Below are 27,551 nucleotides of genomic sequence, written 5' to 3' on the forward strand. Positions count from 1 at the left end.
GAGCTGTAGGACTGAGAGTTAGAACAAGGGAGGAATTGAATAGAATCAGGAATTAGTGACTCAAAGGAAAGGGCAAAATTAAGAGCTGAATAGTGAGTAGTATGTGTAAGACTCTGTCAATAAATTTTTTAATATTAAATCCTCACAACTGAAATCCTCAATTTAGCAATGAAGAAACTGAGTGTCACAGGCACACATTCTTTCTGTCAAGATCACATGAATTTGACCATATGCAACAATTTGATGCAGGTAGTGCTTATTTCTTCCATGTTGTTCTCTGCTGGGGCCCAGGAGTCCAGGGCCCTCATGTTGCCCCCTGGCAGTCTGAAGTCTCTTTTGGAGTCAGCCACCCAGATCACCCTCTGGAGAGTTCCTTCTTCTGCATGATTCCTGACTTGCTCCTCCTGTGCTTCTCTTTTTCACCATCAACCTGAACTATCTTTCTTGCTGAATGTAAGAAGAGAATTCTTGTGCAAAAATTCATTTCATTGGTGACTGGTTGTTAATGCTGGAAATATGATCCTTTGCACTGTTAGTCATATAGGGCCTACTCTGCTTCACCAGAAGCATGGTCTTGGGTTTGGTTTGATAATCAAAACTGTGAAATACAGTAGATTTTACACAGCAACATGTTAACTTAGTTTTAAGGAAGTACAAAAGATAGTTATAACACAGAATGCACACCAACATCGAAGCCAAGAGCTGTGACTCAAAGCATAGCTTCCAGTGTCCCACTCACTTCACACTCACGTCAGAAATGGTTACAGGAAGTGGAATATGGTGGGCAAGGACCATTTCAATACAGGAAAGCCTTCAAGTCTGAGAAATCTTTTCAGTTTTCTAGTCATGCAGCACCCTCAGAGTAATGAGCAATTTCTCATTACTCAATACAAAACACTGACAATGAGGTATGAGTGCTTGATCTGGTACACTATCCTCATCTGGATTCTCAAGTAACTTGGATGTCCTATAAATGTATTGCTATACATTTCTTTAGTTAAGGGGGTTTAAAGAGACTCCAAATAAGTGTTAAACCATCAGGCATCTCTAAATCTAAAGGAAAGATCATACATAAACTGACAATTGATTCTTTTTTTGGGTCAACATAAGCCTGGTCAAGATGATTCTTCAGAACAAATCCAAATATCTCATTAGTCTCAAAAATACAGAGATTTTTATGGACAAGTAAAAGTGAACATTATGTTTTCTAAGCCAGTGGGTTAAAAGAACACATAATTTAAAAAGTTGTCATTAATAAACAATAAGCCAAATATAATAGCAAAGTTCATGTGAACCTGAAAGTGCATATGATAGGGGTGGGATAGCGCTCAATATATGTAAATGTATACTATTAGTAGTAGTTTTGTCATTGTTGTTCTGAAGTCTTTTAAATGTCCCATAGTGACATAGTGGGATAGCCCAGGACTATGTTCTATTTTGTGGCCAATGTATTGACTTTAAAGGGTGCTATTACATTTCTTGAATCAAATCTTTAACAAAAATGAAAGATAATTCGAAACAATGTTTTCTGAGGTCATGAAAGAATTTCCTGAGTATGGATCACGAAATATGGTTTACCCAAATTTCATCTTAGCTGGCACGGCTCACAGCACGTTCTTGCCTCTGTAATTCTTACTCCATTCCTTCAACTCATGCTTGGTGTGGTTTGCATGTTAACGGATAAATAGTAACACTTATTGCCCCAGGTGTATTTGGATTTGCAAGTGATGGAGTCTTGGACTTTGCGTACATTTTAATTCTTCATTTTATTTTTCTAGCAATTTATTTTCAGAGTATTTTACAAAACTATCATTCTGTGGTAAAGAGAAAATTAATAAGTTTTTTTTTACCACCGATAATTTCAGAAACACTGCTGTAGAATTAAGCACTCAGTGTAATGGCTCTTCCAATACTAAAGGTTACAACCATGCTCCATATGGGTCCATCATTAAATCTGTATTCTTAGTCAAGGGTCACTTGCAGATCTTGTCTTATTTGCAGAGTAGAAGTGACAGATGACAGATGAATCCTGAGCCAGTTCAGGTCATTAGTCCCAAACATATATCTCATCAGCTGTACTCAAGTAATTTATCATTTGGTATTTCCCAGAAATAAACAGAAATTGATGGGGGTCCTTTTCAAAGGCTTTAAATTGCATTTTTATAATACGTGAGATTTGAAATGTAGGACTTCTAGACCACAAAACTGCCAGAATGAAAGAAGGCAGTTCCATTAAACATCTATACAAAATGCTAAAATGATACAATTCACATATGCTAGATAAATAGCTAACATTCAGAAATGGATTTTTTTAAATCAAATTTTAAAGTACTTCTTATAGTGGCAAACAAAAGAACAGTTTTGGATGCTCATAGGTATTTTAACAATCTGTATACTGTAGTTATTTGAAACACTGCATGGCATAAATATGCACTACTTAGAAAAAGAGCACTTTTTCAGTTACTATTCACATGTACTTGACTGTAAGAGTGCTTGTCTTAGGTTAGATTCCCCTAAAAGCAGACACTGAGACAAGTATTTGAGTGCAAATCGTTTATTTCAGAAGTGCTCCCAAGAATCATCAGTAGTAGAGTAGGGAATTAAAGCAGATAATATAATGAAGTCAGTAACAGTTGTGGTTTCAATCAGGTTTCGCTGTGGGCAACTGAAGCTCAGTGCCACTGGGGACCAATAGGATACATTTTAGAACATGTCTCAGACTTATCTCAACTGACTAGTGAGGAATCTGGAGTAATTAACTACCAATTCCCTGACCATCTTTGGTAAGGGGCCGTTGCTGGGGTCATTATCTTCTGGCGCTCCTACCTTGCCCTCTGTGAGCTGAGTGTGCTCTCATATGCCAGAAAAAAAAAAAAAATCCCTCAAGCAGAGACTTACAGGTTTTCACAATAAGCAAGCTTCAGAATGTAAAGGTGGAACTAAGGAGATATGAGCAGGGTATCAAGAGTATCTTTATAGCACATATGACTCAAATTGTTGTATTCATACCCATACCATTGGAAAACCATCTATTAAAGGTTTGGGATAAATCAAGGAGCTGAGCTTACACTATGTACTTTAATATGAACCAATGCTCCATTCAGAAACTCTTGAGATATATATAGTGAGGTAGCAGATCACAAGCTGTTCATCTCATCTAGAACTTGTAGACAATGGTTAGTAGAGTGTTACTTTGAGTAGCTCTGTACTATAGTACTTTACTGACAGACACAGAGTTCTTTACTTCATCTTAATATCACTAAAATTATTTTTAAATCCAGTTGCATTGCTACCTAATAAAACATGTGGTGTACATGTAGTGAATGGTAATATGATGTGAATATACCACACTTTAAGTTATAGGGTAACAATATGTCAAATGACAAATTTTGTACACTTTTATCATCTTAAAACAGACCTCTTAAATAAATGTAAGAAAATAATTTTTGACTTGTTAACTTATTTACTTTTACTTTGGCTTTTCTAAGCTGCATGAGCTGGTAAGGAAATAAGAAAGGCATCTTACATCCTTGTGTTTTAAATGAATTTACATCCTAACAGAAATGTTCTTAAATGCAGTTATGTTTTAAATGTACAATAAGCCTCTTGTAAATTATAAAGTGTAGTTCCTTAAGACTAAATACCACAGAAGCAAAAAGTTGTCAATTTAAAATGAGCATTATTGGAACACATCTGTTCTACTCTTTTACTTCTGATTGAATCCATTTAACCAGAAAATACTAGTGCCCTCTTTAATCTCCTGTCATGTTTTTTAAAATTTTCTCTTCAAATATTAATTTGCTATTTTTCCATTTGCATCTAATAAAAGTTATCTCTCCCAATTTCAGGTTTTGGTTCTATCCCGTGTAGTACCATACTGCAGCAATAATATGCCCCCCATATGTGTGCAAAATACACCAAAAGTCAATCCTTGTTTTGCATCCAGCAACATATATTCTGATTCTGAAAGAATTTTGCTTAGTTGGATGAACATAAATTATGAGAATACTCGACATGTGATATGGAAAAACTGTCACAAAGGTGAGAAGTGATATTTTTCTTTAAACAAATTATTGCAAATTGTAGTGTGATGATGGAGAAGGAGCCATGGATACACAATCGACTCAGAATCCATGGATTCTAGACCCCTCTCCAACATTTACTTTCTGTTCTACAAAAATGATGCCTCCTTAACATCTTCAGGATATGTTTCCTCACATATAAAGTGGAAATAATAAAAGGTGCTTCTTTAACTTATTTTGAAGAATAACTGATTTTAAAAGCATATGGAGGAACTCTAGAATGAAAGCATTAATCATTGCTGACATTTTCAACTGTATAGAGTATTAAATATATAGGTGACACTGCTCAAACTTAGTATATAACTAGTCGAGATCAAGTAAAATCTCCTAGAAAAAATCTCACATGTCATATGAGGATCATGTTGGAAATCACTAAGAGTAATAATGCTTCATGAATTCTTTGGAGGGTAGGTCATATTAGGTATTTCACAATGAAATAAAGTCATTTCACATCCTTGTGTTTTAGATGAATTTACATTCTAACAGAACTGTCCTTAAAATGCAGTTTTTTTAACCGAGTCATAAGCCTCTTGTAAATTATACAGTGTGGTGCTGAGACATGTTGGTGTTCACAGATAGTACTAAGGACAGTGCGCACGGTCATTGTTCCTTTAGCTTCAATTCAACTCCTTTCTTCCAAGTACATACAAGCCTGTTGTGTTCAAAGTAGACTGTTTTTTAACATGAAATAACTTTTTAATATCCAATATGCAGAATTTAGTTCAAACTTTACAAGTAAGGGGAAGATTAAGAGTTCAGTTTAAAAATGAGACTTTGAATTATGATTGCCCTTAAATTGAAGGTGTTATTTTAGAAAACATTCAAGAAAACACCAAGATTGAAAAAGATATATTGACATGTTGGTATTTGAGAACAGCAAACATAGAATACTTTATTACCTTCTAATTGACATGCTGAAAATATCAAAATTTATATCTTATAAAAATATATTTGCCCCATTAAAATACAAAACAAAGTACAAATAAATAATGCTAAGGTGAACTACACAAAAACACGTAAAAATTAGTTTGATTATTGCAGAGTAACACTTTGACCAGGGTGTCATAAAATATGTGCGTGTATTAAAAATTAACGTGTTAATTTGTTATAAAAGTATTATGGTTCTAATTTTACCAAAACAGTGGCCTATGCCAGTTAATTTCAAAGATTTTGCCACATTTTTCCCAAATAATATATTATGGACATTTACCTCCTTGCTGTTTTTTAGCACACTGAGTCCAATGCCTTTACAAAGCTTTTGTGCTTCCTGTTCCCTTTGACTATTTTGTGCTTCCTGTTCCCTTTGACTAGACCAGATATCTTCATGGTTCCCTTTCTCATTTCATTCGAGTCATTGATTAAATGTCACCTTATCTGAGAAGGTTTATCAATATCTTCTCTAAAACAGGATATCCTTCAGTCCTACTCTTTCCTGCTCTATTTTTATTCTCAACAGCACTTTTTAAATATAAATGTAATTGTAAACATAAATGTATTTGTTTATCGTCTGTCTCTTCCGGTAGAATGTGACCTTCTGAATAAATTAGACAAGATTGCTCTTTGACTAATTAGGAATGTGACCTTCTTAATTAGCCAAGGAACAATCTTGTCTCATTTATTCCCAGAGCCTAGAACTGTGCCTAACAAAATAACAGACACATACTGTCTTAGCTTTGTCCTGGTATAACAGAATACCATAGACTGGGTAATTTATAAAGATCAGAAATTTATCTTTCACAGATCTAAAGGCTGAGAAGTCCAAAATTAAGGTACTGGCAGGTTCTATGTCTGATAAGGGCTGCTGTCTGTTTCCAAGATGGTGCCTAGATGATGCACACTCCAAACAAGAGGAACACTGTGTCCTCACGTGGCAGAAGGCACAAAAGAGATAAACTCCCTCCATCAAAGAACAATGTATTATTCAGCAGTAAAATGAAGTGAGCTATCAAGGCATGAAAAGACATGGAGTAAACTTATAGATGTATTACTAGGTAAAAGGAGCCAAGTTGAAAAGGCCACATACTGTGCGGTTTCAACTATATGACTTTCTGGAAAATGTAAAACCATAGAGACAGGAAAAAGATCAGTGGATACTAGGGGTTAGTGGGGAAGGAGTGATGAATAGGTAGAGTACACAGGACGTTTAAGGTAGTGAAACTACTCTGTTTGATACTATAATTATGAATACATGTCATTATACATTTGTTAAAACCCATAGAATGTATAATATGAAGAGTGGGCCCTGATGTAAACTGTGAACTTTGGGTGATAATGGTTTGTTAATGTAGGTTCATCAGTTGTAATAAATGCACCACTGCAGTGCAAAAGGTTGATAGTGGGGGAGGATTGTGTGTGTGGTAACTCTTTGTAACTTCTGATTCATTTTGCTACAAACCTGAAAATGCTTAAAAAAACTGTCTATTTAAAAATAATTTAGTAATACATTTTTTAAAGCAAAAAATAACAATTCCATTGTTAGACTCATTAAGCAATATGTCTAATAAATATGAATCCATTGCTCTGATGACCTGTACAGTATAAAAGTCCTTCAGAAAATTCATAAACTTCAGTACATTGCAATTTATGTAAAATTATTTGTGTGTTTTAGGTAATCATTGATCTAAATTTTAAGTCTTTAATAATGTTAGATACAACTCATATTTTCTAAAATATTAATATAGCAAATATCTGTAAACTCCGCACCAAGCTTTAAATCCTATGTGAGCACGTTGAAGGTGCTGAATAAATATCTCTTAAATAAATCAATGGCTAAATGGATGGTTATATAGATAAAGCCAAAAGAAGTTGAAAAGATGTTCAAGTATTTAAAACTAGTTGAAAAGCTGAACATCTGACAGGAACAGAGACAAGCCAACAGCTTATTATTGTATCAAATACTATACTTTTTCCCTTGAGGATATAATTAACCTATAAACAGTGTTCTATACAGACTTATTTTGTGTTGATGTGCTGATGTGCACTCTTGTCTTGGCTTTGTTCTTCTCATCTTATACATTCTCTCTTTTCCTCTGTTACTATTTTCCTTCATTTATTACCATATATAACATTCTTTCTTTTTCCCACATTACTTTCCTCAATCTTGCTATTTACCTAAGATTCTTATTTCTATATTACCTTTTTCTTACGTCTCTTTTCTTTTCAATATCTTCCTTTACGTGCCTTACACCTCTCCTTCAATCTCTATTTATTTATTTTTACCTTGACCATTCAGGGAATAAACACTTGAATTTTAACTATGAGTGTTTCCAGAAGATACTGCTCACTGTGGCTTCTGCTTAAAAATTACAAGCTTTTTGAGCATTAGAGTTGTTCAGATTCAAAGGGAGGCATTTCCTCTACCCTCTGATATACAGACACCATTTTCCCTCAGATTTCCTGTCTTGCCCTTGTATGCTAGCTAAAACATTTTGGCTTTCTTTGTGGCTCTCAAGACCCTCCTTAGCATTCTCTGTTCAAGGTCTCTTTCCTTCATCACATTGATATTTTCCTTCTTCTGTCTTTGCTCCAAACCTCCTCCACATTTTGGCCATCTATATCCTCTTGTGGTTTTAAGTTACTCTTCCAATGCCTCCCAGATCCAAATCTACCTCAGACCTACCTCCTCACCTCCAGTTCTGTATATCTTACTCCTTATGAACACCTTCATTAAAATGTCCCATAAGCACCTCAAATTTCACTGGTCAAAAATCTAGGCATCCCTCCTTCTTACATCTAATTAATCACCAACGAACAATTTATTTTGATTCTATCCACAAATTATCTTCTGAATCTACCTACTTTTTTCTAGCTCTTCTGTCACTCTTGTAATTTATCATTTCAATCGATGTCACCCTCTCATATTTACCACATCCAGTCCTGCCATTTGCCCATCTGTTGCTCACACAGCCATACTTAGTTCTTCATAAAACACAAATTTTAGCATCAGACTCCTGCCTAAAATCCTTTAATGGTATTTTATTCACTTCAATATCTACCATACCTTATAACCATAACTCTTTACATTCACTTTTGCACATTATACTTCAGCGCTGTAAACTATTGATTGGCTGCTGCTTCCTTTTTTTTTTTTTACTTTTATTTTAAGTTCATGGGTACATGTTCAGGTTTGACATGAGTATATAGGTAAACTCATGTCACGGGGGTTTGTTGTATAGATTATTTCATCATCCAGGTATTAAGCCTAGTACCTATTAGTTATTTCTTCTGATGCTCTCCCTCCTCCCATCCTCCACCCTCCTGTAGGCCCCAGTGTCTGCTCTTCCCCTCTATGTGTCTGTGTGTTCTCATCATTTAGCTCCCACTTTTAAGTGAGAACATGTCATATTTGTTCCTTCATTAGTTTGCTAAGGTTAATGGCCTCCAGTTCCATCCATGTTCCTGCAAAGGACATGATCTCATTCTTTCTTCTGGCTGCATATTATTCCATGGTGTGTATGTGCCATGTTTTGTTTATGCAGTCTGCCGTTGATGGGCAGTAGGTTGATTGCATGTCATTGCTATTGTGAACAGTGCTGCAATGAATATATACCTGCATGTGTCTTTATGATAGAACAAATCATATTCCTTGGGTATATACCCAAAAATGAGATTGCTGGGTTGAATGGTAGTTCCATTTTTAGGTCTTTGGGGAATCGCCACACTGTCTTCCACAATGGTTGAACTAATTTACACTCCCAGCGACAGTTTATAAGTGTACCTTTTTCTCCGCAACCTCTCAAGCCCCTGTTACTTTTCAACTTTTTTTTTTATTTTTTATTTTTTTGAGATGGAGTCTAGCTCTGTCACCAGGCTGGAGTGCAGTGGCACAATCTTGGCTCACTGCAACCTCCATCTCCCGGGTTCAAGCGATTCTCCTGCCTCAGCTTCCTGAGTAGCTGGGATTACAGGCACACGCTACCACGCCCAGCTAATTTTTGTATTTTTAGTAGAGACGGGGTTTTACCATGTTGGCCAGGATGGTCTCGATCTCCTGACCTCGTGATCCACCCACATCGGCCTCCCACAGTGCTGGGATTGCAGGCCTGAGCCACCGCGCCCAGCCTACTCTTTGACTTTTTAATAAGAGCCATTCTGACTGGTGTGAGATGGTATTGCACTGTGGTCTTTATTTGCATTTCTCTAATGATCAGTGATGTTAAGCTTTTATTCATATGCTTCTAGGCTGCATGTATGTCTTTTGAAAAGTGTCTGTTCATGTCCTTTGCCTACTTTTTAATGGGTTGTTTCTTTTTGGCTTGTAAATTTAAGTTCCTTATAGATGACCTTATATTCCTTATATTAGACCTTTGTCAGGTGCATAGATTGCAAAACTTTTCTCCCATTCTGTAGGTTGTCCGTTTACTCTGTTGGTAGTTTCTTTTGCTGTGCAAAAAAAGCTTATTAGCTTAAACAGATCCCATTTGTCAATTTTTTCTTTGGTTGCAATTGCTTCTGGTGTCTTTGTCATGAAATTTTTTCTCATTTCTACATGAAGAATGGTAGTGCCAAAGTTGTCCTCCAGGGTTTTTATACTTTTGGGTTTTACATTTAACTTTTTAATACAATTTGGATTAATTTTTGTATATAGTGTAAGGAAGGGGTCCAGTTTCAATCTTCTGCATATGGTTAGCCAGTTATTCTGTCAGTATTTATTGAATGGGGAGTCCTTTCCCCATTGCTTTTTTTGTCAATTTTGTCAAAGATCAGATAGTTGTAGGTGTGCGACCTTATGTCTGACCTCTATTCTGTTCCATTGGTTTATGTATCTGTTTTTGTACCAGTCATCCCCTTTTTGTTACTGTAGCCCCTTTGTATAGTTTGAAGTTGGATACAGTGAAGCCTCCAGCTTTGTTCTTTTTGTTTAGGATTGCCTTGGCAATTTGGGCTCTTTTTTGGTTCCATATGAATTTTAAAATAGTTATTTCTAGTTCTGTGAAGAATGCCATTGGTAGTTTTATAGAAATAGCATTGATTGTATAAATTGCTTTGGGTCATATGGTCATTTTCACAATATTGATTCTTCCTATCCATGATGGAATGATTCTTCCATCTGTTGGTGTCATCTCTGATTTCTTTGAGCAGTGTTTTGTAATTCTCCTTGTAGAGATCTTTCACCTTCCTTGTTATTCCTAGGTGTTTTATACTTTTTGTGACAATTGTGAATGTGATTACATTCCTGATTTGGCTCTTGCTTGACTGTTGTTGGTGTTTAGAAATGCTAGTGATTTTTCTGTATGTTCCTTTTGTGTCTTGAGACTTTGCTGAAGTTGTTTATCAGCATAAGGAGTTTTTGGGTTGAGACTAAGGAGTTTTTTACATATAGAATCGTGTTGTCTGGAAACAGGAAAGATTTGACTTCCTTTCCTCCTATTTGGATATCCTTTATTTCTTTCTCTTGCCCAATTGCTCTGGCTAGGACTTCCAATACTATGTTGAATAGGACTAGTGAGAGGGCATACGTGATCTGTGCTGGTTTTCAAAAGGAATGCTTCCACCTTTGCCCATTCAGTATGATATTGGCTGTGGGTTTAATATAGAGAGCTCTTACTATTTTGAGGTATGTTCCTTCCATACCCAGTTTATTGAGAGTTTTTGACATGAAGTCATGCTGAGTTTTATTGAAAGCCATTTCTGCATCTATTAAGATAATCATGCACTTTTTCTATTTAGTTCTGTTTATGTGATTCATCACATATTTTTATTTGCATACATTGAATTAATCTTATGTTGCAGGGATAAAGACTACTTGATCATGGTAGATTAGCTTTTTGACATGCTGCTGAATTCAGTTTGCCAGTATTTTGTTGAGGATTCTTGCATCGATGTTCATCAAGGATATTGGCCTGAAGATTTCATTTTTTTGTTGTTGTTGTGTCTCTGCCAGGCTTGGTATCAGGATGATGCTGGACTCATAGAATGAGTTAGGGAGGAGGGCTTCCTTCTCAATTTTGGGGAATAAGTTCAGTAGAAATGATACCAGCTCTTATTCGTACATCTGGTAGAATTTGGCTGTGAATCCATTTGGTCCTGGGCTTTTTGTGGCTGGTAGGTTATTTATTTCTGATTCAGTATTGGAGCTCATTATCGGTTTGCTCAGGGATTCAATTTCTTCCTAGCTCAGTCTTTGGAGGGTGTCTGTGTCCAGGAATTTATCCATGTATTCTAGATTTTCTAGTTTATGTGCTTAGAGGTGTTCATAATATTCTCTGATAATTATTTGTATTTCTATGGGGTGACTGATACCCTTTGTAATTTCTAATTGTGTTTATTCAGATCTTCTCTCTTGTCTTCTTTATTATTCTAGCTAATGGTCTATTTCATTGTTTTTTCACAAACTCAACTCCTGGATTTGTTCATCTTTTGAATGGTTTTTCGTGCCTCAATCTCCTTCCTTCAGTTCAGTTCTGATTTTGGTTATTTCTTGTCTTCTGATAGTTTTGGGGTTTGTTTGCTCTTGACTCTCTAGTACTTTTAATTGTCATGTTAGGTGGTTAAATCAAGATGTTTCTAACTTTTCATGTGGGCATTTAGTGCTATAAATTTTCTTTTTAACATTGCCTTAGATGTTTCCCAGAGATTCTGGTATGTTGTATCTTTTTTCTCATTAGTTTCAAAGGACTTCTTGATTTCTGCCTTAATTTCATTATTCACCCCAAAGTTATTCAGGATCAGGTTATTCAATTTCCATGTAATTATATGGTTTTGAGTGAATTTTTAAGTCTTGATTTCTAATTTTATTACTCTGTGGTCCAAGAAGTGGTTGTTATGATTTCAGCTATTTTGCACTTGCTGAAGCGTGTTTTGTGTCCAATTATGTGATCGATTTAGAGTATGTGTCATGTGGCAATTAGAAGAATGTATACCCTGTTGCTTTTGGGTGGATAGTTCTGTAGATGTCTGTCAGGTTCATTTGATCCAGTGCTGAGTTCAGGTCCTGAATATCTTTGTTAATCTTGTGTCTTGATGATCTGTTTAATACTACTAGTAAGTTGTTAACATCTCCCACTATTATTGTGTGGGAGTTTGTCTTTTTGAAGGTCTCTAAGAACTTGCTTTATTAATCTAGGTGCTCCTGTGTTGGGTATATATTAATTTAGGATAGTTAGGCATTCATGTTGAATTGAACCCTTTACCATTATGTAATGCCCTTCCTTGTCTCTTTTGATCTGCTTTGGTTTTGTCTGAGATGTAGATTGCAACCCCTACTTTTATTTTTGTTTTCCATTTGCTTGGTAGATTTTTCTCCATCCATGTATTTTGAGACTATGGGTGTCATTGCATATGAGATGAGTCTCTTGATGACAGTATACCAATGGGTCTTGGTTCTTTATCCAGCTTGCCACTCTGTGCCTTTTAATTGGGGCGTATAGCCCTCTTACATTCAAGGTTAGTATTGATATGTGTGGCTTTGATCCTGTCATCATGATGTTAGCTGGTTATTATGCAGACTTGTTTGTGTGGTTGCTTTATAGTGTCACTGGTCTGTGTACTTACATGTGCTTTTGTAATGGCTGGTAAAGGTCTTTTCTTTCTATATTTAGTGCTTCTTTCAGGAGCTCTTGTAAGGCAGGTCTGGTGGTAACAAATTCCAACATTTGCTTGTCTGAATAGGATCTTATTTCTCCTTTGCTTATAAAGTTAATTTGGCCAGATATGAAATCCTGGGTTAGAATTTCTTCTCTTTATGAACATTGAATATTGGCCCCCAATCTTTTCTGGTTTGTGGGGTTTCTGCTGAGATGTCTGTTGTTAGTGTAATGGGCTTCCCTTTGTAGGTGACCTGACCTTTCTCACTAGCTGCCTTTAACAATTTTTCTTTCATTTTGACCTTGGAGAATCTGACAATTATGTGTTTTGTGGATTATCTTCTTGTGAAGTACCTTACTGAAGTTCTCTGCCTTCCCTAAATTTGAATGTTGGCCTCTCTAGCTAGGTTGGAGAAGTTCTCATAGATGATACCCTGAAATATGTTTTCCAAGTTGTTTACATTCTCCCTGTCTCTTTCAGGGACACCAGTGAATCATAGATTTGGTCTTTTTATATAATCCCATATTTCTTGAATGTTTTGTTCCTTCCTTGAAATATGTTTTCCTCTATTCTTGTCTGTCTTTTTTTTTTTTTGGAGTCTCACTCTGTCGCCCAGGCTGGAATGCAGTGGCACGATCTCGGCTCACTGCAAGCTCCGCCTCCTGGGGTCACACCATTCTCCTGCCTCAGACTCCTGAGTAGCTGGGACTACAGGCACCCACCACCACGCCCAGCTAATTTTTTTGTATTTTTAGTAGAAATGGAGTTTCACCGCATTAGCCAGGATGGTCTCGATCTCCTGACCTCGTGATCTGCCCGCCTTGGCCTCCCGAGTCTGACTGTCTTAGTTCAGAAAGCCAGTCTTCAAACTCTGAGATTTTCTTTACAGCATTGTCTATTCTGCTATTAATACTTGTGACTGCATTATGAAATTTTTGTAGTGTGTTTTTAAGCTCTATGACCTCGATTACATTCTTTTCTATACTGGCTATTTTGTCAGTCAGCTCCTGTATTATTTTATTATGAGTCCTAGTTTCCTTGGATTGTGTTTCAACATACTCCTGCATCTCCATGATCCTTATTCCTATCCATCTCTGAATTCTATTTCTGTCATTTCAGCCAACTCAGCCTGGTTCATAATCCTTGAGAAGTGATGCAGTAGTTTGGGGAAAGAAGGCACTCTGGCTTTTTGAGTTGTCAGAGTTCTTGAACTGGTTCTTTCAAATTTTTGTGGGCTGATGTTTCTTCAGCCTTTAGAGTGGCTCACCTTTGGGTGTTTTTTCTTTTTTCTTTTATCTTATTTTATGACCTTGAGAGTTTGATTGTGGTATAAGGTGGATTCAGCTGATTGGCTTCATTTCTGGAAGATTTTAGAAGGCCAGCACTCAGCTCTCTACTCCTAGACTGCGTGCTCTAACTCTGGGGAATATGTGCCAGGCCCTGACTTTGTTCTCTGGCTCCTCGAGTTTAGGAATGGACTGCACTGGGTGGGGGTGGAGGGTTAGGTGCTCCCAGACTGCTGGTCACTACACTCTGGTGAGTAGTGTCGGCTGAAGCCTTTCATACTGCAGTGGCAACAGGATCCTTCCTAATTTATACGTGCCAGCAGCAGCATGATGGGGTGCATGCATATCAGCTGCATTAGGGTGCTAGTGGGTGCTGGGATTCCTGCCTTCATGCAGGTGTTCACTCCAGTGGTGGAGGCAAGTTGGCTTTGGAGTGCAAGGAGGCCGCTACTGGTGACTCTGTCTGCTTCTTTCTGCATTTAAATTTTATAGTACTTTTTGCTTTGTCTGGAATCTCTTTTCAGTGTCTCTTTATCCTCACAATTCAAGTCTCATTATAGACATCAGCTCTTCTAGGAAACCTTCCCACAATCTCCCCAAGACTAGATGGAATACATCTTCCTTGTCTTGTAGCATACTTTATGTAAGCTTATTAAAGTGTTTGTCATATGGTTTTCACATTTGTTTCTACTTGTTTCTCTCTCCCATAAGAATTTAAGTCCTTTATTGCAGAGGTTTTTCTAGTTTATTATTAGCAAAAATAAAAAATCATAATCACAAAAATATTGAATATTTACTAAGTGGTTCTATGGTAAGCTCTTTACTCATATTATTTATCACAACACTTGGAACATTATTGTCAAATAAACATCTGTAGAGAGTTTTTATTTCTAATGTTAAAAATATTTATGAGGATAATAAAAATCAAACAAGTCAATATTGTTTGGCAAGGTACTACACCACCATAGTGTCTGTGATGAGAAGTTATTGTATTAAAATTTGACATAATATGTACTATGCTAATCAAGCACTGGGACCTTCCAGAGATTCAGACAGGTGAAACTGGAGGGTGGCATGACCATTATGAACTTCATCATTTATTTATTTTGAAGTTTCCTATGTATGGAGGGAGGAACAGGATACAGTTATGGACAAAATTAGGTTTTTTTAAAAGCTGATATTTAAACTGTGGATTTATATATGAAAATAGCTAACAGATATAAAATTGGAATGTTTATTACCTTTACTAGAGCCATTTCCATAGCATGCCTGTGCACTGAAAATACATCTCTCCTCACAAAAATTGATTCATCGCAGATATTTCAGAAGAATAACTGCATCTAATAGGACATAAATCTGTAGTTTTTCATCTGGAGATAAAGAGTAAATAACTCTGAACTCTCAACTTTTCTTTATAGTTTGAATAAATCAACCCATCTCTTTCTCTCTCCTATCAAGTTATTTGTTTTGAAATAGACCAAGTAGTATGTTAGACATTTTTTCACACTGTAACCGTTGCAGTTTCTTTTTTGAGTTAAATTTAATTTTACTTTAGATTCAGAGGGGACTTGTGCATTTTTGTGACATGAATATATTGCATACCAGTGGGGATTGGGCTTCTGGTGTGCTTATTACCCAAATAGTGAACATTGTATCCAATAGGTAATTTTTCAATCCTTGACCTCCTCCCACTCTCAACCCTTTTTGAGTCTCCAGTGTCTGTTATCTCTATCTTTATATCCATGTGCACCCATTGTTTAGCTCCCACTACAAGTGAGAACACGTGGTATTTGGTTTTCTGTTTCTAAGTTAGTTCACTTAGCATAATGGCCTCCAGCTCCATCCACGTTCCTGCAAAGGACATGATTTCATTCTTTTTATTGCTGGGTGTGGTTCGAATTTCAATATACATTTCCTTACAATACATTTAAATATATAATAGTTAACGAGCTTAGGTGTTTTGGTGAGATGCCAGTTGGGCATACCAAGAATTAGTCAGAGAATAAACTGATTAGCTAGTTTAGAATTTTTTGTTTAGTGGACATTTTAAAGCAGTGTGGAATAGCATTAAATTAGCCTTTTTCTTATTTTTAGTTTTTGTGAGTGCACAGTAGGTGTATATATTTATGGGTTACATAAGATATTTTGATACAGGCATGCAATATGTGTGAATTACATAATGGGGTATCCATCACCTCAAGCATTTATCCATTGTGTCACAAACAATCCAATTATATTCTTAGAGTTATTTCTAAATGTACAACTAAATTATTTTTGACTATAGTCACCCTGTTGTGCTAGTAAATACTAGGTCTTATTAATTTTTTCTAACTATTTTTGTACCCATTAACACTCCCCACTTCCCTCCCACTCCTCCACTACCCTCCCTAGCCTCTGGTAACTATCCTTATACTCTATAGTTCCATGAGTTCAATTGTTTCAGATTGCAACTCCCACAAATAACTGAGATCATGCAAAGTCTGTCTTTCTGTGCCTGGCTTATTTCACTTAACATAGTGACCTCCAGTTCCATCTATGTTTTAGTAAATCACAAGACTTTGTTCTTTTTATGACTGAATGGTTCTCCATTGTGTATATGTATCACATTTTCTTTATTCATTCATCTCTTGATGAGCACTTAATTTGCTTCCAAATCTTGGCTGTTGCGAACAGAGCTAAAACACACCTGGGAGTGCGGATATCTCTTTGATATATTGGTTTTCTTTCTTTTGGGTATATATCCAGCAGCGGGATTGCTGGATCATATGGTAGCTCAATATTTAGGGTTTTAATGAACTTCCAAACTGTTCTCCATAGTGATTGTACTAATTTACGTTCCCACCAGCAGTGTAGGTGGATTCCCTTTACTCCACATCCTCGCCAACATTTGTTAGAGTCTGACTTTTGGATAAAAGCCATTTTAACTGGGGTGAGATGATGTCTCATAGTTTTGATTTGCATTTCTCTGATGATCAATGATATTGAACACATTTTCTGTTTGCCATTTGTATGCTTTCTTTTGAGAAATGCCTATTCAAACCTTTTGCCCATTTTTTGATTGGATTATTCCATTTTTCTTATAGAGTTGTTTGAGCTTCTTATATATTCTGGTTATTAATCCCTTAACAGATGGGTATTTTTCAAACATTTTCTCTCATCCTGTGGGTTGTCTCTTCACTTTGTGAATTATTTTCTTTGCTGTGCAGAAGCTTTTTTACTTAATATGATTCTATTTGTCCATTATGCTTCGGTTGCCTGTGATTGTGGGGTATTAATAAAGAAATTTTGACACAGATCAGCATTCTACAGTTTTCCTTAAGTTTTTTTGTAGTAATTTAATAGTTTGAGGTCTTAGATTTAAGTCTTTAATCCATTTTGATTTGATATTTATATACGAAAAGAGATTGGTCCAAGTTTCATTCTTCTGCATATAGATATCCACTTTTTTCAGAACCATTTATTGAAGAGACTCTCTTTTCCCCAGTGTATCTTCTTAACACCTTTCTCAAAAATGAGCTCACTGTAGATGTGTGGATTTGTTTCTGGGTTCTCTATTCTGTTCCCTTGGACTATGTGTCAGTTTTTATGCCAATACCATGCCATTTTGGTTACTATAGCTCTGTAGTATAATTTGAAGTCAGATAATGTGATTCTTCCAGTTTTGTTCATTTTGTTTAGTATAACTTTGGCTATTCTGGGTCTTTTAGAAATTTTAGAAATTTTAGAATTGTTTTTTCTTTTTATTTGGAGAATGCCCTTGGTATTTTCATAGGGGTTGCATGGAATCTGTAGTTTGCTTTGGGTAGTATGGACATTTAAAAGATATTTATTTCCCCAACCCATGAACATGGAATATCTTTCCATTTTTTTATGTCATCTTCAATTTCTTTCAAAAATGCTTTATCATTTTCATTATAGAGACATTTTACATCTTTTAATTAATTAATTAATTTATTTTTTTGAGATGGAGTCTTGCTCTGTCACCCAGGCTGGAGTGCCGTGGGGCGATCTTGGTTCACTGCAAGCTCTGCCTCCCGGGTTTACACCATTCTCCTGCCTCAGCCTCCCTCCTCAGTAGCTGGGACTGCAGGCACCCGCCACCATGCCCGGCTAATTTTTTTGTATTTTTAGTAGAGATGGGGTTTCACCGTGTTAGCCAGGATGGTCTCGATCTCCTGACCTTGTGATCCACCTGCCTTGGCCTCCCAAAGTGCTGGGATTACAGGCGTGAGCCACCGCGCCCATGCTAGAAACATTTTACATCTTTAGTTAAGGAAATTCCTAGGTATTTAATTTTATTTGTGGCTATTGTAAATGATATTACTGTTTTTATTTCTCCTTCAGATTGTTTGCTATTGGCATGTAGAAATGCTACTGATTTGTACATGTTGATTTTGTAGTCTGCAAGTTTACTGAATTTGTTTTTCATTCTAATAGTTTTTTTGAGGAATCTTTAGGTTTCTCCAAATGTAAGATCATATCATCTTCAAACAAGGATAATTTGACTTTTTCTTTACCAATTTGGATGCTTATTACTTTATTTTCTTGTCTGATTACCCTAGCTAGGATTTACAGTACTTTGTTGAATGACAGTGCTAAAAGTGAGTATCCTTGTTGTGTTCCATACATCAGAGGAAAGGCTTTCAGTTATTCCCCATTTGGTATGATACTAGCTTCGGGTCTGTCATATGTAGCTGTTATTATGTTATGTCCCTTCTATACTCAGCTTTTTGAGGGTTTTTATAAGGGATGTTGAATTTTATCAAATGCTTTTTCAGCATCAATTGAAATGGTATTTTTTTAATTCTTTATTCTGTTGATATGGTGTATCACATTTGTTGATTTGCCTATGTTGAACCATCCTTACATCCCAGGGATAAATCCTCCTTGGTCATGATTAATGCTGTTTTTAATGTATTCTTGAATTCAGTTTGCTAGCATTTTGTTGAAGATTTTTGTATCAATATTCATGAGATTTATTGGCCTGTAGTTTCCTTTTCTTGATGTGTCTTTCTCTGGTTTTGATATCAGGGTAATATTGGCCTTGTAGGATGAGTTTGGAATTATTCCATCCTCCTCAGTTTTTCAGAATAATTTAAATAGGATGGATATTAGTTCTTTAAGTGTTTGGTAGAATGCAACAGTGAATCCATCAGGTTCCGGGCTTTTCAATACTGGGAGACTTTTTATTATGGCTTCATTCATGTTACTTGTTATTGGTCTATTTAAGTTTTGGATATCTTCACGGTTTAAAGTTGGTAGGTTATATGTGTCTAGGAATTTGTCCATTCCTTCTAGATTTTCCAATTTATTGGCATATAGTTGCTCATAGTGTCTTCTAATGATCTTTTGAGTTGTTGTGGTATCAGTTGTAATGTCTACTTTTTCATCTCTTCTTTCCTTCTTCTCTTTTTCTTAGATGGTCTGTCTAAAGGTTTGTCAATTTTGTTTACCTTTTCAACACATCAACTTTTTTTTTTTTTATATGGAATCTCGCTCTGTTGCCCAGGCTGGAGTGCAGTGGCATGATCTTGGCTCACTGCAAGCTCCGCCTCCCAGGTTCAGGTTCATACCATTCTCCTGCCTTAGCCTCCCGAGTATCTGGGACTACAGGTGCCTGCCACCACACCCAGGTAATTTTTTTTTTTTGTATTTTTAGTAGAGACGGGGTTTCATCATGTTAGCCAGGATGGTCTCAATCTCCTGACCTCATGATCCATCCACCTTGGCCTCCCAAAGTGCTGGGATTACAGGCATGAGCCACCGCGCCTGGCCTTACTACTATTTTTGATGTATCCCCTAGGTTTGGTATGTTGTTTCCATTATAATTTATTTCAAGAAATTTTTCAATTTCCTTTGTAATTTCTCCATTAATCCACTGGTCATTGAAAACATATTGTTTAATTTCTATGTATTTGTATAGTTTCCAAAATTTATCTCATTATTCCTTTCTCATTTTATTCCGTTGTGTTCAGGGAAGATGCTTGATATGATTCATTTTTTTTTTAAAGTTTGAAGGCTTTTTGTGCCCTAACATATAATCTGCTTTTGAGAATGATCCATGTGCTGAGGAAAACAATGTGTATTCTGTAGCCTTCAGAGTAAATGTTCTGTAACTGTCTATTAGGTCCATTTTGTCTATAGTGCAGATGAAGTCTGATGTTTCTTTGTTGATTTTCTGTCTGGAAGAGCTGTCAAAGCTTGAAAGTGGGGTGTTGAAGTCTCCAGCTGTTATTATATTGGGTTATATCTCTCTCTTAAGCTCTAATAACATTGGCTTTACATATCTGGGTGCTCTAGTGTTTGGTGCATATATACTTAAAATTTTTTTGCCTCTTGCTGAATTGACCAATTTATCATTATATAGTGACCTTTTTTGTCTTCTGATAGTTTTTGTCTTGAAATCTATTTTGTCTGATGTAAGTATAGGGACTCTTGCTCATTTTTGGTTTCCATTGGCATGGAATATTTTTTCCACCCCTTTATAATTTTAGTCTATGTGTACCTTTATAGGTGAAGTGTGTTTTTTTCATCATCAAATAATTGAGTATTGTTTTTTATTATCTTTTCAGCCACACTGTATGTATTGATTGGAGAGTTTAATTCATTTACATTCAATATTATTATTGATAAGTAAGTACTTACTCCTGCCGTTTTGTTGCTTGTTTTCTGGTTGTTTTTTGGTCTTCTCTTTCTTCTTTCTTTCCTTTTGGTCTTCTTTTAGCAAGGGTGATTTTCTCTGATTATATGATTTAGTGTTTTGCTTTATATTTTTTGTGTATCCATTGCATGTTTTTTGGTTTGAAGTTACCATTAGGCTTGCAAATATTGTCTTATAACCCATTATTTAACTTGATAACAACTTAACACTGGTTGCCTAAACAAACAAACAAGCCAAAAGAAAGCCCTTAAGAACTCTATGTCTTAACTTCATCCCTCCCCATCTTCTGAACTTTTTATTGTTTCTTTTTATATTGTATAGTACTGTCTATGTCTTGTAATGTTTTTGTAGTTATTAGTTTTAATTGGCTCATCATTCAGTCTTGATACATTGAAAGTGGAGTTTACACACCACTTACAATGTTATTATACTCTGCATTTCTCTGTATACTTATTATTACTAATTTGTTTAGTACCATCAGATGATTTTTTTATTGCTCATTAACATCCTCTTCTTTCTGATTGAGTTACTCCTTTTAGCATTTCTTGTAGAACATGTATGGTGTTAATGAAATCCCTAAAGTTTTGTTTGTCTGATAAACTCTATTACTCCTACATGTTTGATGGACATTTTTGCTGAATATACTATTCTAGAGCAGAAGGTTTTTTTTTGTTTTTCTTCCTTTTTCCCTTTATTACTTTAAATATGTCATGCCACTCTGTCCTGGCCTATAAGGTTTCTGCTGAAAAGTCCACTGCCTGATTTATTGGAGCACAATTGTATGTTATTTGTTTCTTTTCTCTTACTGCTTTTAGGATTCTGTCTATATCCTTGATCTTTCGAAGTTTGATTTTTAAATTGCTGGGGGTAGTCTTCTTTGGGTTAAATTTGTTTGCTGTTCTATAGCCTTCTTGTACTTGGATATTGATATCTATCTCTAGGTTTGGGAAGTTCTCTGTTATTATCCCTTTGCATAATCTTTATACCCGTATCTCTTTCTCTACCTCCTCTCTAATGTCAGCAACTCTTAGATTTGCCCTTTTGAGGTTATTCTCTACGTTTTGTAGACATGCTACTTTTTTTTCATTTTTCTTTTGTCTCTGCTGACTGTTTATATTCAAATAGGCTACCTTCAAGCTCAGTAATTCTTTCTTTTGCTGATCAATTCTGCTATTAAAGGACTTTGATGTATTTTTTAGTATGCCAACTGTATGTTTCAGCTCCAGAATTCTGCTTGATTCTTTTTAATTATTTTAATATTTGTTAAACTTACCTGATATAATTCTGAATTCCTTCTCCATATTATCTTGAATTTCTTTGAGTTTTCTCAAAGCATCTATTTTGAATTATCTGTCTAAATGGTCACCTATCTGTGTTTCTCTGTGATTTGTACTTGGTGATTCATTTAGTTCATTTGGTGAAGTCATGTTTTTCTGAATAGTGTTGATGCTTGTATATGTTCTTCGGTGACTGGGAGTTGAAGAACTCTTAACATTTATTGTACTATTCTCAGTCTGGGCTTGTTTGTACCCATACTTCTTGGATTAGCTTTCCTGATACTCAAAAGGACTTCAATGTCATGTTCTAAGCTGTATCTGCTTTAGGGGGCACCCAAGCCCAGCAATGTTATGGTTCTTGCAGACTCATAGAGGTATTGCCTTGATGGTCTTGGACAAAATCCAGAGGAATTTTCTGGATTATCAGGCAGAGACTCTTGTTCTCTTTCTTTACTTTCTCCCAAGCAAATGAAGTCTTGTTCTCTTTTCTGAGATACCTGAAGCTAAGGGTGTAGTGACACAGACACCTCTGTAGTTACCAGTCTTAGGACTGTGGTGAGCACAGCACTGGGTCTTACCCAAGGCCTGCTGTAACCACTCCCTAGCTACTGCTTATGTTTGCTCAAGGTCCTGGGTCTCTACAATCATCAGGTGGCAAAGCCATCTAGGCTTATTCCCTTCTTTTCAGGGTGGTGAGTTCCCCCAGGTCCCAAGTGTGTCCAGGGGTGCTGTTCAACAGCCAGGGACTAAAGTCAAAAACCTTTATAGTCTACCTGGTGTCCTATTGTATTGCAGCTAAGCTGGCACTAAAACTATGAGACACAGTCCTTCCTACTCTTCCCTCCCCTCTCCGAAGGCAGAGGAGCCTTACCCTGTGGCCACAACCACCACAGGCTCACAGTGAGTACTGCCAGACCACTGAGCCCAAGGGCTCTTCAGTAAGCTTGTAGTAACTTCTGCATGGACTGGGACTTCCCCTTCAGAACTGTGGGTGCCCTTTTGTCCCAGAGCAGGTTGAGAAATGCCATCCAAAAGTCAAGTTCTGGAATCGGGGACTCCAGGAGCCCACTTGGTGCTCTATCCACTGTGGTCATGCTACTGTCTAAGGTGCAAGACAAAGTTCTCTTTGTTTCCTCTGCTTTTCTTAGGTGAAAGTAGTCTTACCCCATAGCCACCACACCTGGGGATGTGCTGAGTCTCACCTGAATCCAGCAAGTCTCAGAGTCTCATCCAAATTCCTCAACATTGTACCTGGGTATCACTGCTGGTTATTCAGGGCCCAAGGCCTCTTTGGTTAGTGGTTGATGAATCCTGCTAAGTCTAGGACCTTCCTTTCATGGCAGTGGGTTCCCTTCTGGCTCTGGATGTGTCTAGAAGTAGTGTCCAGGAGCTGAGTTCTAGAAAGAGGACCTCACAACTCTGAAAAGTTCCTTATCCTGCTGTGCCTGAACTGGTATTGAAGATGCAAGACAGGGTTCTCCCAACTCTTCCCTCTCTTCTCAGGTGGAGGGAAAGAATCTCCTTTGGAGCCACAAAAGCTGTGCAGCATGGGGGTAGGGAAGAGGTGATGCCTACAGTGGTGTCTCGATAGGTTGCAGCCCCCAAGTCTTCTGGCTCTGAGTACAGTTCAGCACTAGGACTTGCCTGGGAGTTGCCGTCCTTGTGGCCTATATTGCCTTTCAAGTTCACCTAGGGTCCAAGAGGACTTTAGTCTGTGATGGTGAGCCTTGTGCAAGCTCAAGTTTTGACCACTGTGATTGGTGATTCCCTTCTGGCTATGCTTGGTTTATATGTTCCCTCTGTGGCTGGTCATCAACTGAGTTCAGTCCAGTTTTGTTTTCTATTATAACAGGGCAGCACTGAGTTCAGTGCTTCACAATTGCTGCAATATCCCTCTCCCCAGTGCACAGAAATGCTCTCTGCCCCACACTGCAACTGCCAAGGCTTAGGGGAGGGATGGTGTCCACAATTTAAGACTGTTTTTCCTACCTCTTTATTGCCTCTTTTAGTGATATGAATTTAAAGCCAGGTTCTGTGAGTGTTCACCTCATTTTTGCTTCTTATGAAGATGTTTCTTTTGTGTAGATAGTTGTTAAATTTGTGTCTTTGCTGGGGGATGATCAGTAGAGCCATTTATTCTGCTATCTTGTTCCACCCTCGATTCATAAAAAATATATATTTTAAAATTTTAGGAATATTCACAATTGAATTGAACACAATAGGGAACTCAGAACAATGAATGTATATAATAGAATTTAGTATAATGAGAGTGACATTTCAAAATCCATAATAAATATTACTTCAGTCATTAAATAGAGCTAGATCAATTGGCTGATACTTTGGAATACAGGTAAAATTATCTCTGTATTACATACCATATACCGAAAATGAATAAATAAATGCCAAGATTGTAAATAACTTGAAGGAAAAATAAGTGAATCATTATCTGATTGTTGTATGATAATTTATTTAAAATAATCCTCACAAGGACAGAAGCCACTAAAACTATTATTTGGTTAACAAATATCTATTAATCACCAATTTATATGTTTAGCACTGTTCTAGGGATTAGAGATGTAGTAGTGAACAAAAGAGCCCAAATCCCTTCTATCATGTCAGATAAATTCTAGTAAAAAGAAGCAAGTCAGCTGCATCGGCCCTGGAAATTAGTCTAGTCTCTTGAGTAGCAGGTGGAAATGTTTATCACTCACAATACATTCACAAGCTGATTAAATAAAATTTTTATTATATTTATAATTGGAATTCTTGGTTGCTTATTGAACTACAAAAAATCAAAAGAATTATAAATATTACATAAATATACATATACACATCCACATATAATTTAGCATTTTTTAATATAGAAAAATACGTAAGTAAATATATGTTTATTCGCCAACTGTTTTATCAATGTTTCCATGCCTGACTCCAGTGATTTCCAATTTAGCTGTCTTCTGTCCTTAATCCCATTATCAGGACTAACTGTCACCCTTTGTAATGGTCAGAGAAACAACAGTGTTTGTGATATCATTGTAAATAGAAAGTTAAGAACTATGAGAGACAAGCAACTATCATATTCCATAATGTTGAGAGTTATTGTGTAGATAATTCATTTTTGAAGAAATCTTACCTTTTAATGTATTGGCTAAATAGTACTCTCATTTCCTCTCACCTTCCTCCCTCAGTGTCATCATTTTTGCTACATTTATTATGCCTGCGTTATAAATATGTGTAACACTTATATTCTGTTACTACTATTCAACCATGCGTAATGTTACCTGGAACTTCCATTTTTACTGCATTTCACTATTAGATGGATAAATACCATAATAATTTTCTTTTTCTTTTTTTTTGCTTTTGTTTCATTTTTCCCTTCAAAATTATTATTATTATTATTATTTTATTATACTTTAAGTACTGGGGTACATGTGCAGAACGTGCAGTTTTGTTACATAGGTATACACGTGCCATGGTGGTTTGCTGCACCCATCTACCCATCACCCAATACCTAACATTAGGTATTTCTCCTATATGTTATCCCTCCCCTAGGCTCCCACCCCCTGACAGGCCCCGGTGTGTGATGTTTCCCTCCCTATGTCAATGTGTTCTCACTGTTCAAGTCCCACTTATGTGTGAGAACATGCAGTGTTTGGTTTTCTGTTCACGTGATAGTTTGCTGAGAATGATGGTTTCCAGTTCCATCCATGTCCCTGCAAAGGACATGAACTCATCCTTTTTATGGCTGCATAGTATTCCACATATGTATATGTGCCACATTTTCTTTATCCAGTCTATTATTGATGGACATTTGGGTTGGTTCCAAGTCTTTGCTATTGTGAATAGTGCTGCAATAAACATACATGTGCATGTGTCTTTATAGTAGAATGATTTATAATCCTTTGGGTATATACCCAGTAATGGGAATGCTGGGTCAAATGGTATTTCTAGTTCTAGATCCTTGAGGAATCACCACACTGTCTTCCACAATGGTTGAACTAATTTACACTCCCACCAACAGTGTGTAAGTGTTATTTCTCCACATCCTCTCCAGCATCTGTTTTTTCCTGACTTTTTAATGATCGCCATTCTAACTGGCATGAGATGGTATCTCATTGTGGTTTTGACTTGCATTTCTCTAATGACCAGTGATGATGAGCATTTTTTCATATGACTGTTGGCTGCATAAATGTCTTCTTTTGAGAAGTGTCTGTTCATATCCTTTGCCCACTTTCTGATGGGGTTGTTTTTTTCTTGTAAATTTGTTTAAGTTCTTTGTAGATTCTGGATTTTAGACCTTTGTCAGATGGATAGATTGCAAATATTTTCTCCCATTCTGTTGGTTGCCTGTTCACTCTGATGATAGTTTCTTTTGCTGTGCAGAAGTTTTTTAGTTTAATTAGATACCATTTGTCAATTTTGGTTTTTGTTGCTATTGCTTTTGGTGTTTTAGACATGAAGTCTTTGCCCATGCCTATGTCCTGAATGGTATTGCCCAGGTTTTCTTTGAGGGTTTTTATGGTTTTAGGTTTTAGGTTTAAGTCTTTAATCCAACTTCAGTTAATTTTTGTATAAGGTATAAGGAAGGGGTCCAGTTTCAGTTTTCTGCATATGGCTAGCCAGTTTTCCCAACAACATTTATTAAATAGGGAATCTTTTCCCCATTGCTTGTTTGTGTCAGGTTTGTTGAAGATCAGATGGTTGTAGATGTGTGGTATTGTTTCTGAAGCCTCTGTTCTGTTCCATGGGTCTATATATCTGTTTTGGTACCAGTACCATGCTGTTTTGGTTACTGCAGCCTTGTAGTATAGTTTGAAGTCAGGTAACGTGATGCCTCTAGCTTTGTTCTTCTTGCCCAGGATTGCCTTGGCTATGCGGTCTCTTTTTTGGTTCCATATGAAGTTTAAAGTAGTTGTTTCCAATTCTGTGAAGAAAGTCAGTGGTAGCTTGATGGGGTGGCATCGAATCTGTAAATTACTTTGGGCAGTATGGCCGTTTTCATGATACTGATTCTTCCTATCCATAAGCATGGAATGTTTTTCCATTTGTTTGTGTCCTCTCTTATTTCATTGAGCAGTGGTTTGTAGTTCTCCTTGAAGAGGTCCTTCACATCCCTTGTAAGTTGGATTCCTAGGTATTTTATTCTCTTAGTAGCAATTGTGAATGGCAGTTCACTCATGATTTGGTTCTTTGTCTATTATTGGTGTATAGGAATGCTTGTGATTTTTGCACAGTGATTTTGTATCCTGAGACTTTGCTGAATTTGCTTATCAGCTTAAGGATATTTTGGTCTGAGACGATGGGGTTTTCTAAATGTAGAATCACGTCATCTGCAAACAGAGACAATTTGCCTTCCTCTCTTCCTATTTGAGTACCCTTTATTTCTTTCTCTTGTCTGATTTCCCTGGCCAGAACTTCCAATACTATGTTGAATAGGAGTGGTGAGAGAGGGCATAATAATTTTATTTTTCTAACCACTTCAAGAATCTCTATTCTCTTAGTTCTCTTTGTAACTATCTTAGTGTGATTTATATGTGAATAGTATCTTACTAAGTATAAAATTTGGGGGTTATTATTTTTCTCTGAACACTGTGCACAGTGCCCTCACTATGTTATGCCTATAAAGTAGCTGTGAAAAACTGAGATCAGCCTGATAACTCCTACACTGTAAGTGAATTGCTTTGCGTTGTTCTGCACTTTTTTATATTCTCAAAATGAGTGA

General features: G+C 36.5%; 1 protein-coding gene across 1 annotated transcript in view; it reads left to right on the plus strand.

The window, feature by feature from the left end:
* CFAP47 (cilia and flagella associated protein 47) overlaps nt 1–27,551 on the plus strand; it is a 467,323-nt gene that overhangs the window by 180,419 nt on the left and 259,353 nt on the right. Inside the window, exon 33 of the mRNA XM_003805971.5 lies at nt 3,849–4,041. Coding sequence (XP_003806019.4) covers nt 3,849–4,041 — 193 coding nt within the window. The remainder of the gene's footprint in view (nt 1–3,848; nt 4,042–27,551) is intronic.

Source organism: Pan paniscus, chromosome X (genome assembly GCF_029289425.2).
Source record: "Pan paniscus chromosome X, NHGRI_mPanPan1-v2.0_pri, whole genome shotgun sequence".
In the NCBI taxonomy this organism is placed as follows: domain Eukaryota; kingdom Metazoa; phylum Chordata; class Mammalia; order Primates; family Hominidae; genus Pan; species Pan paniscus.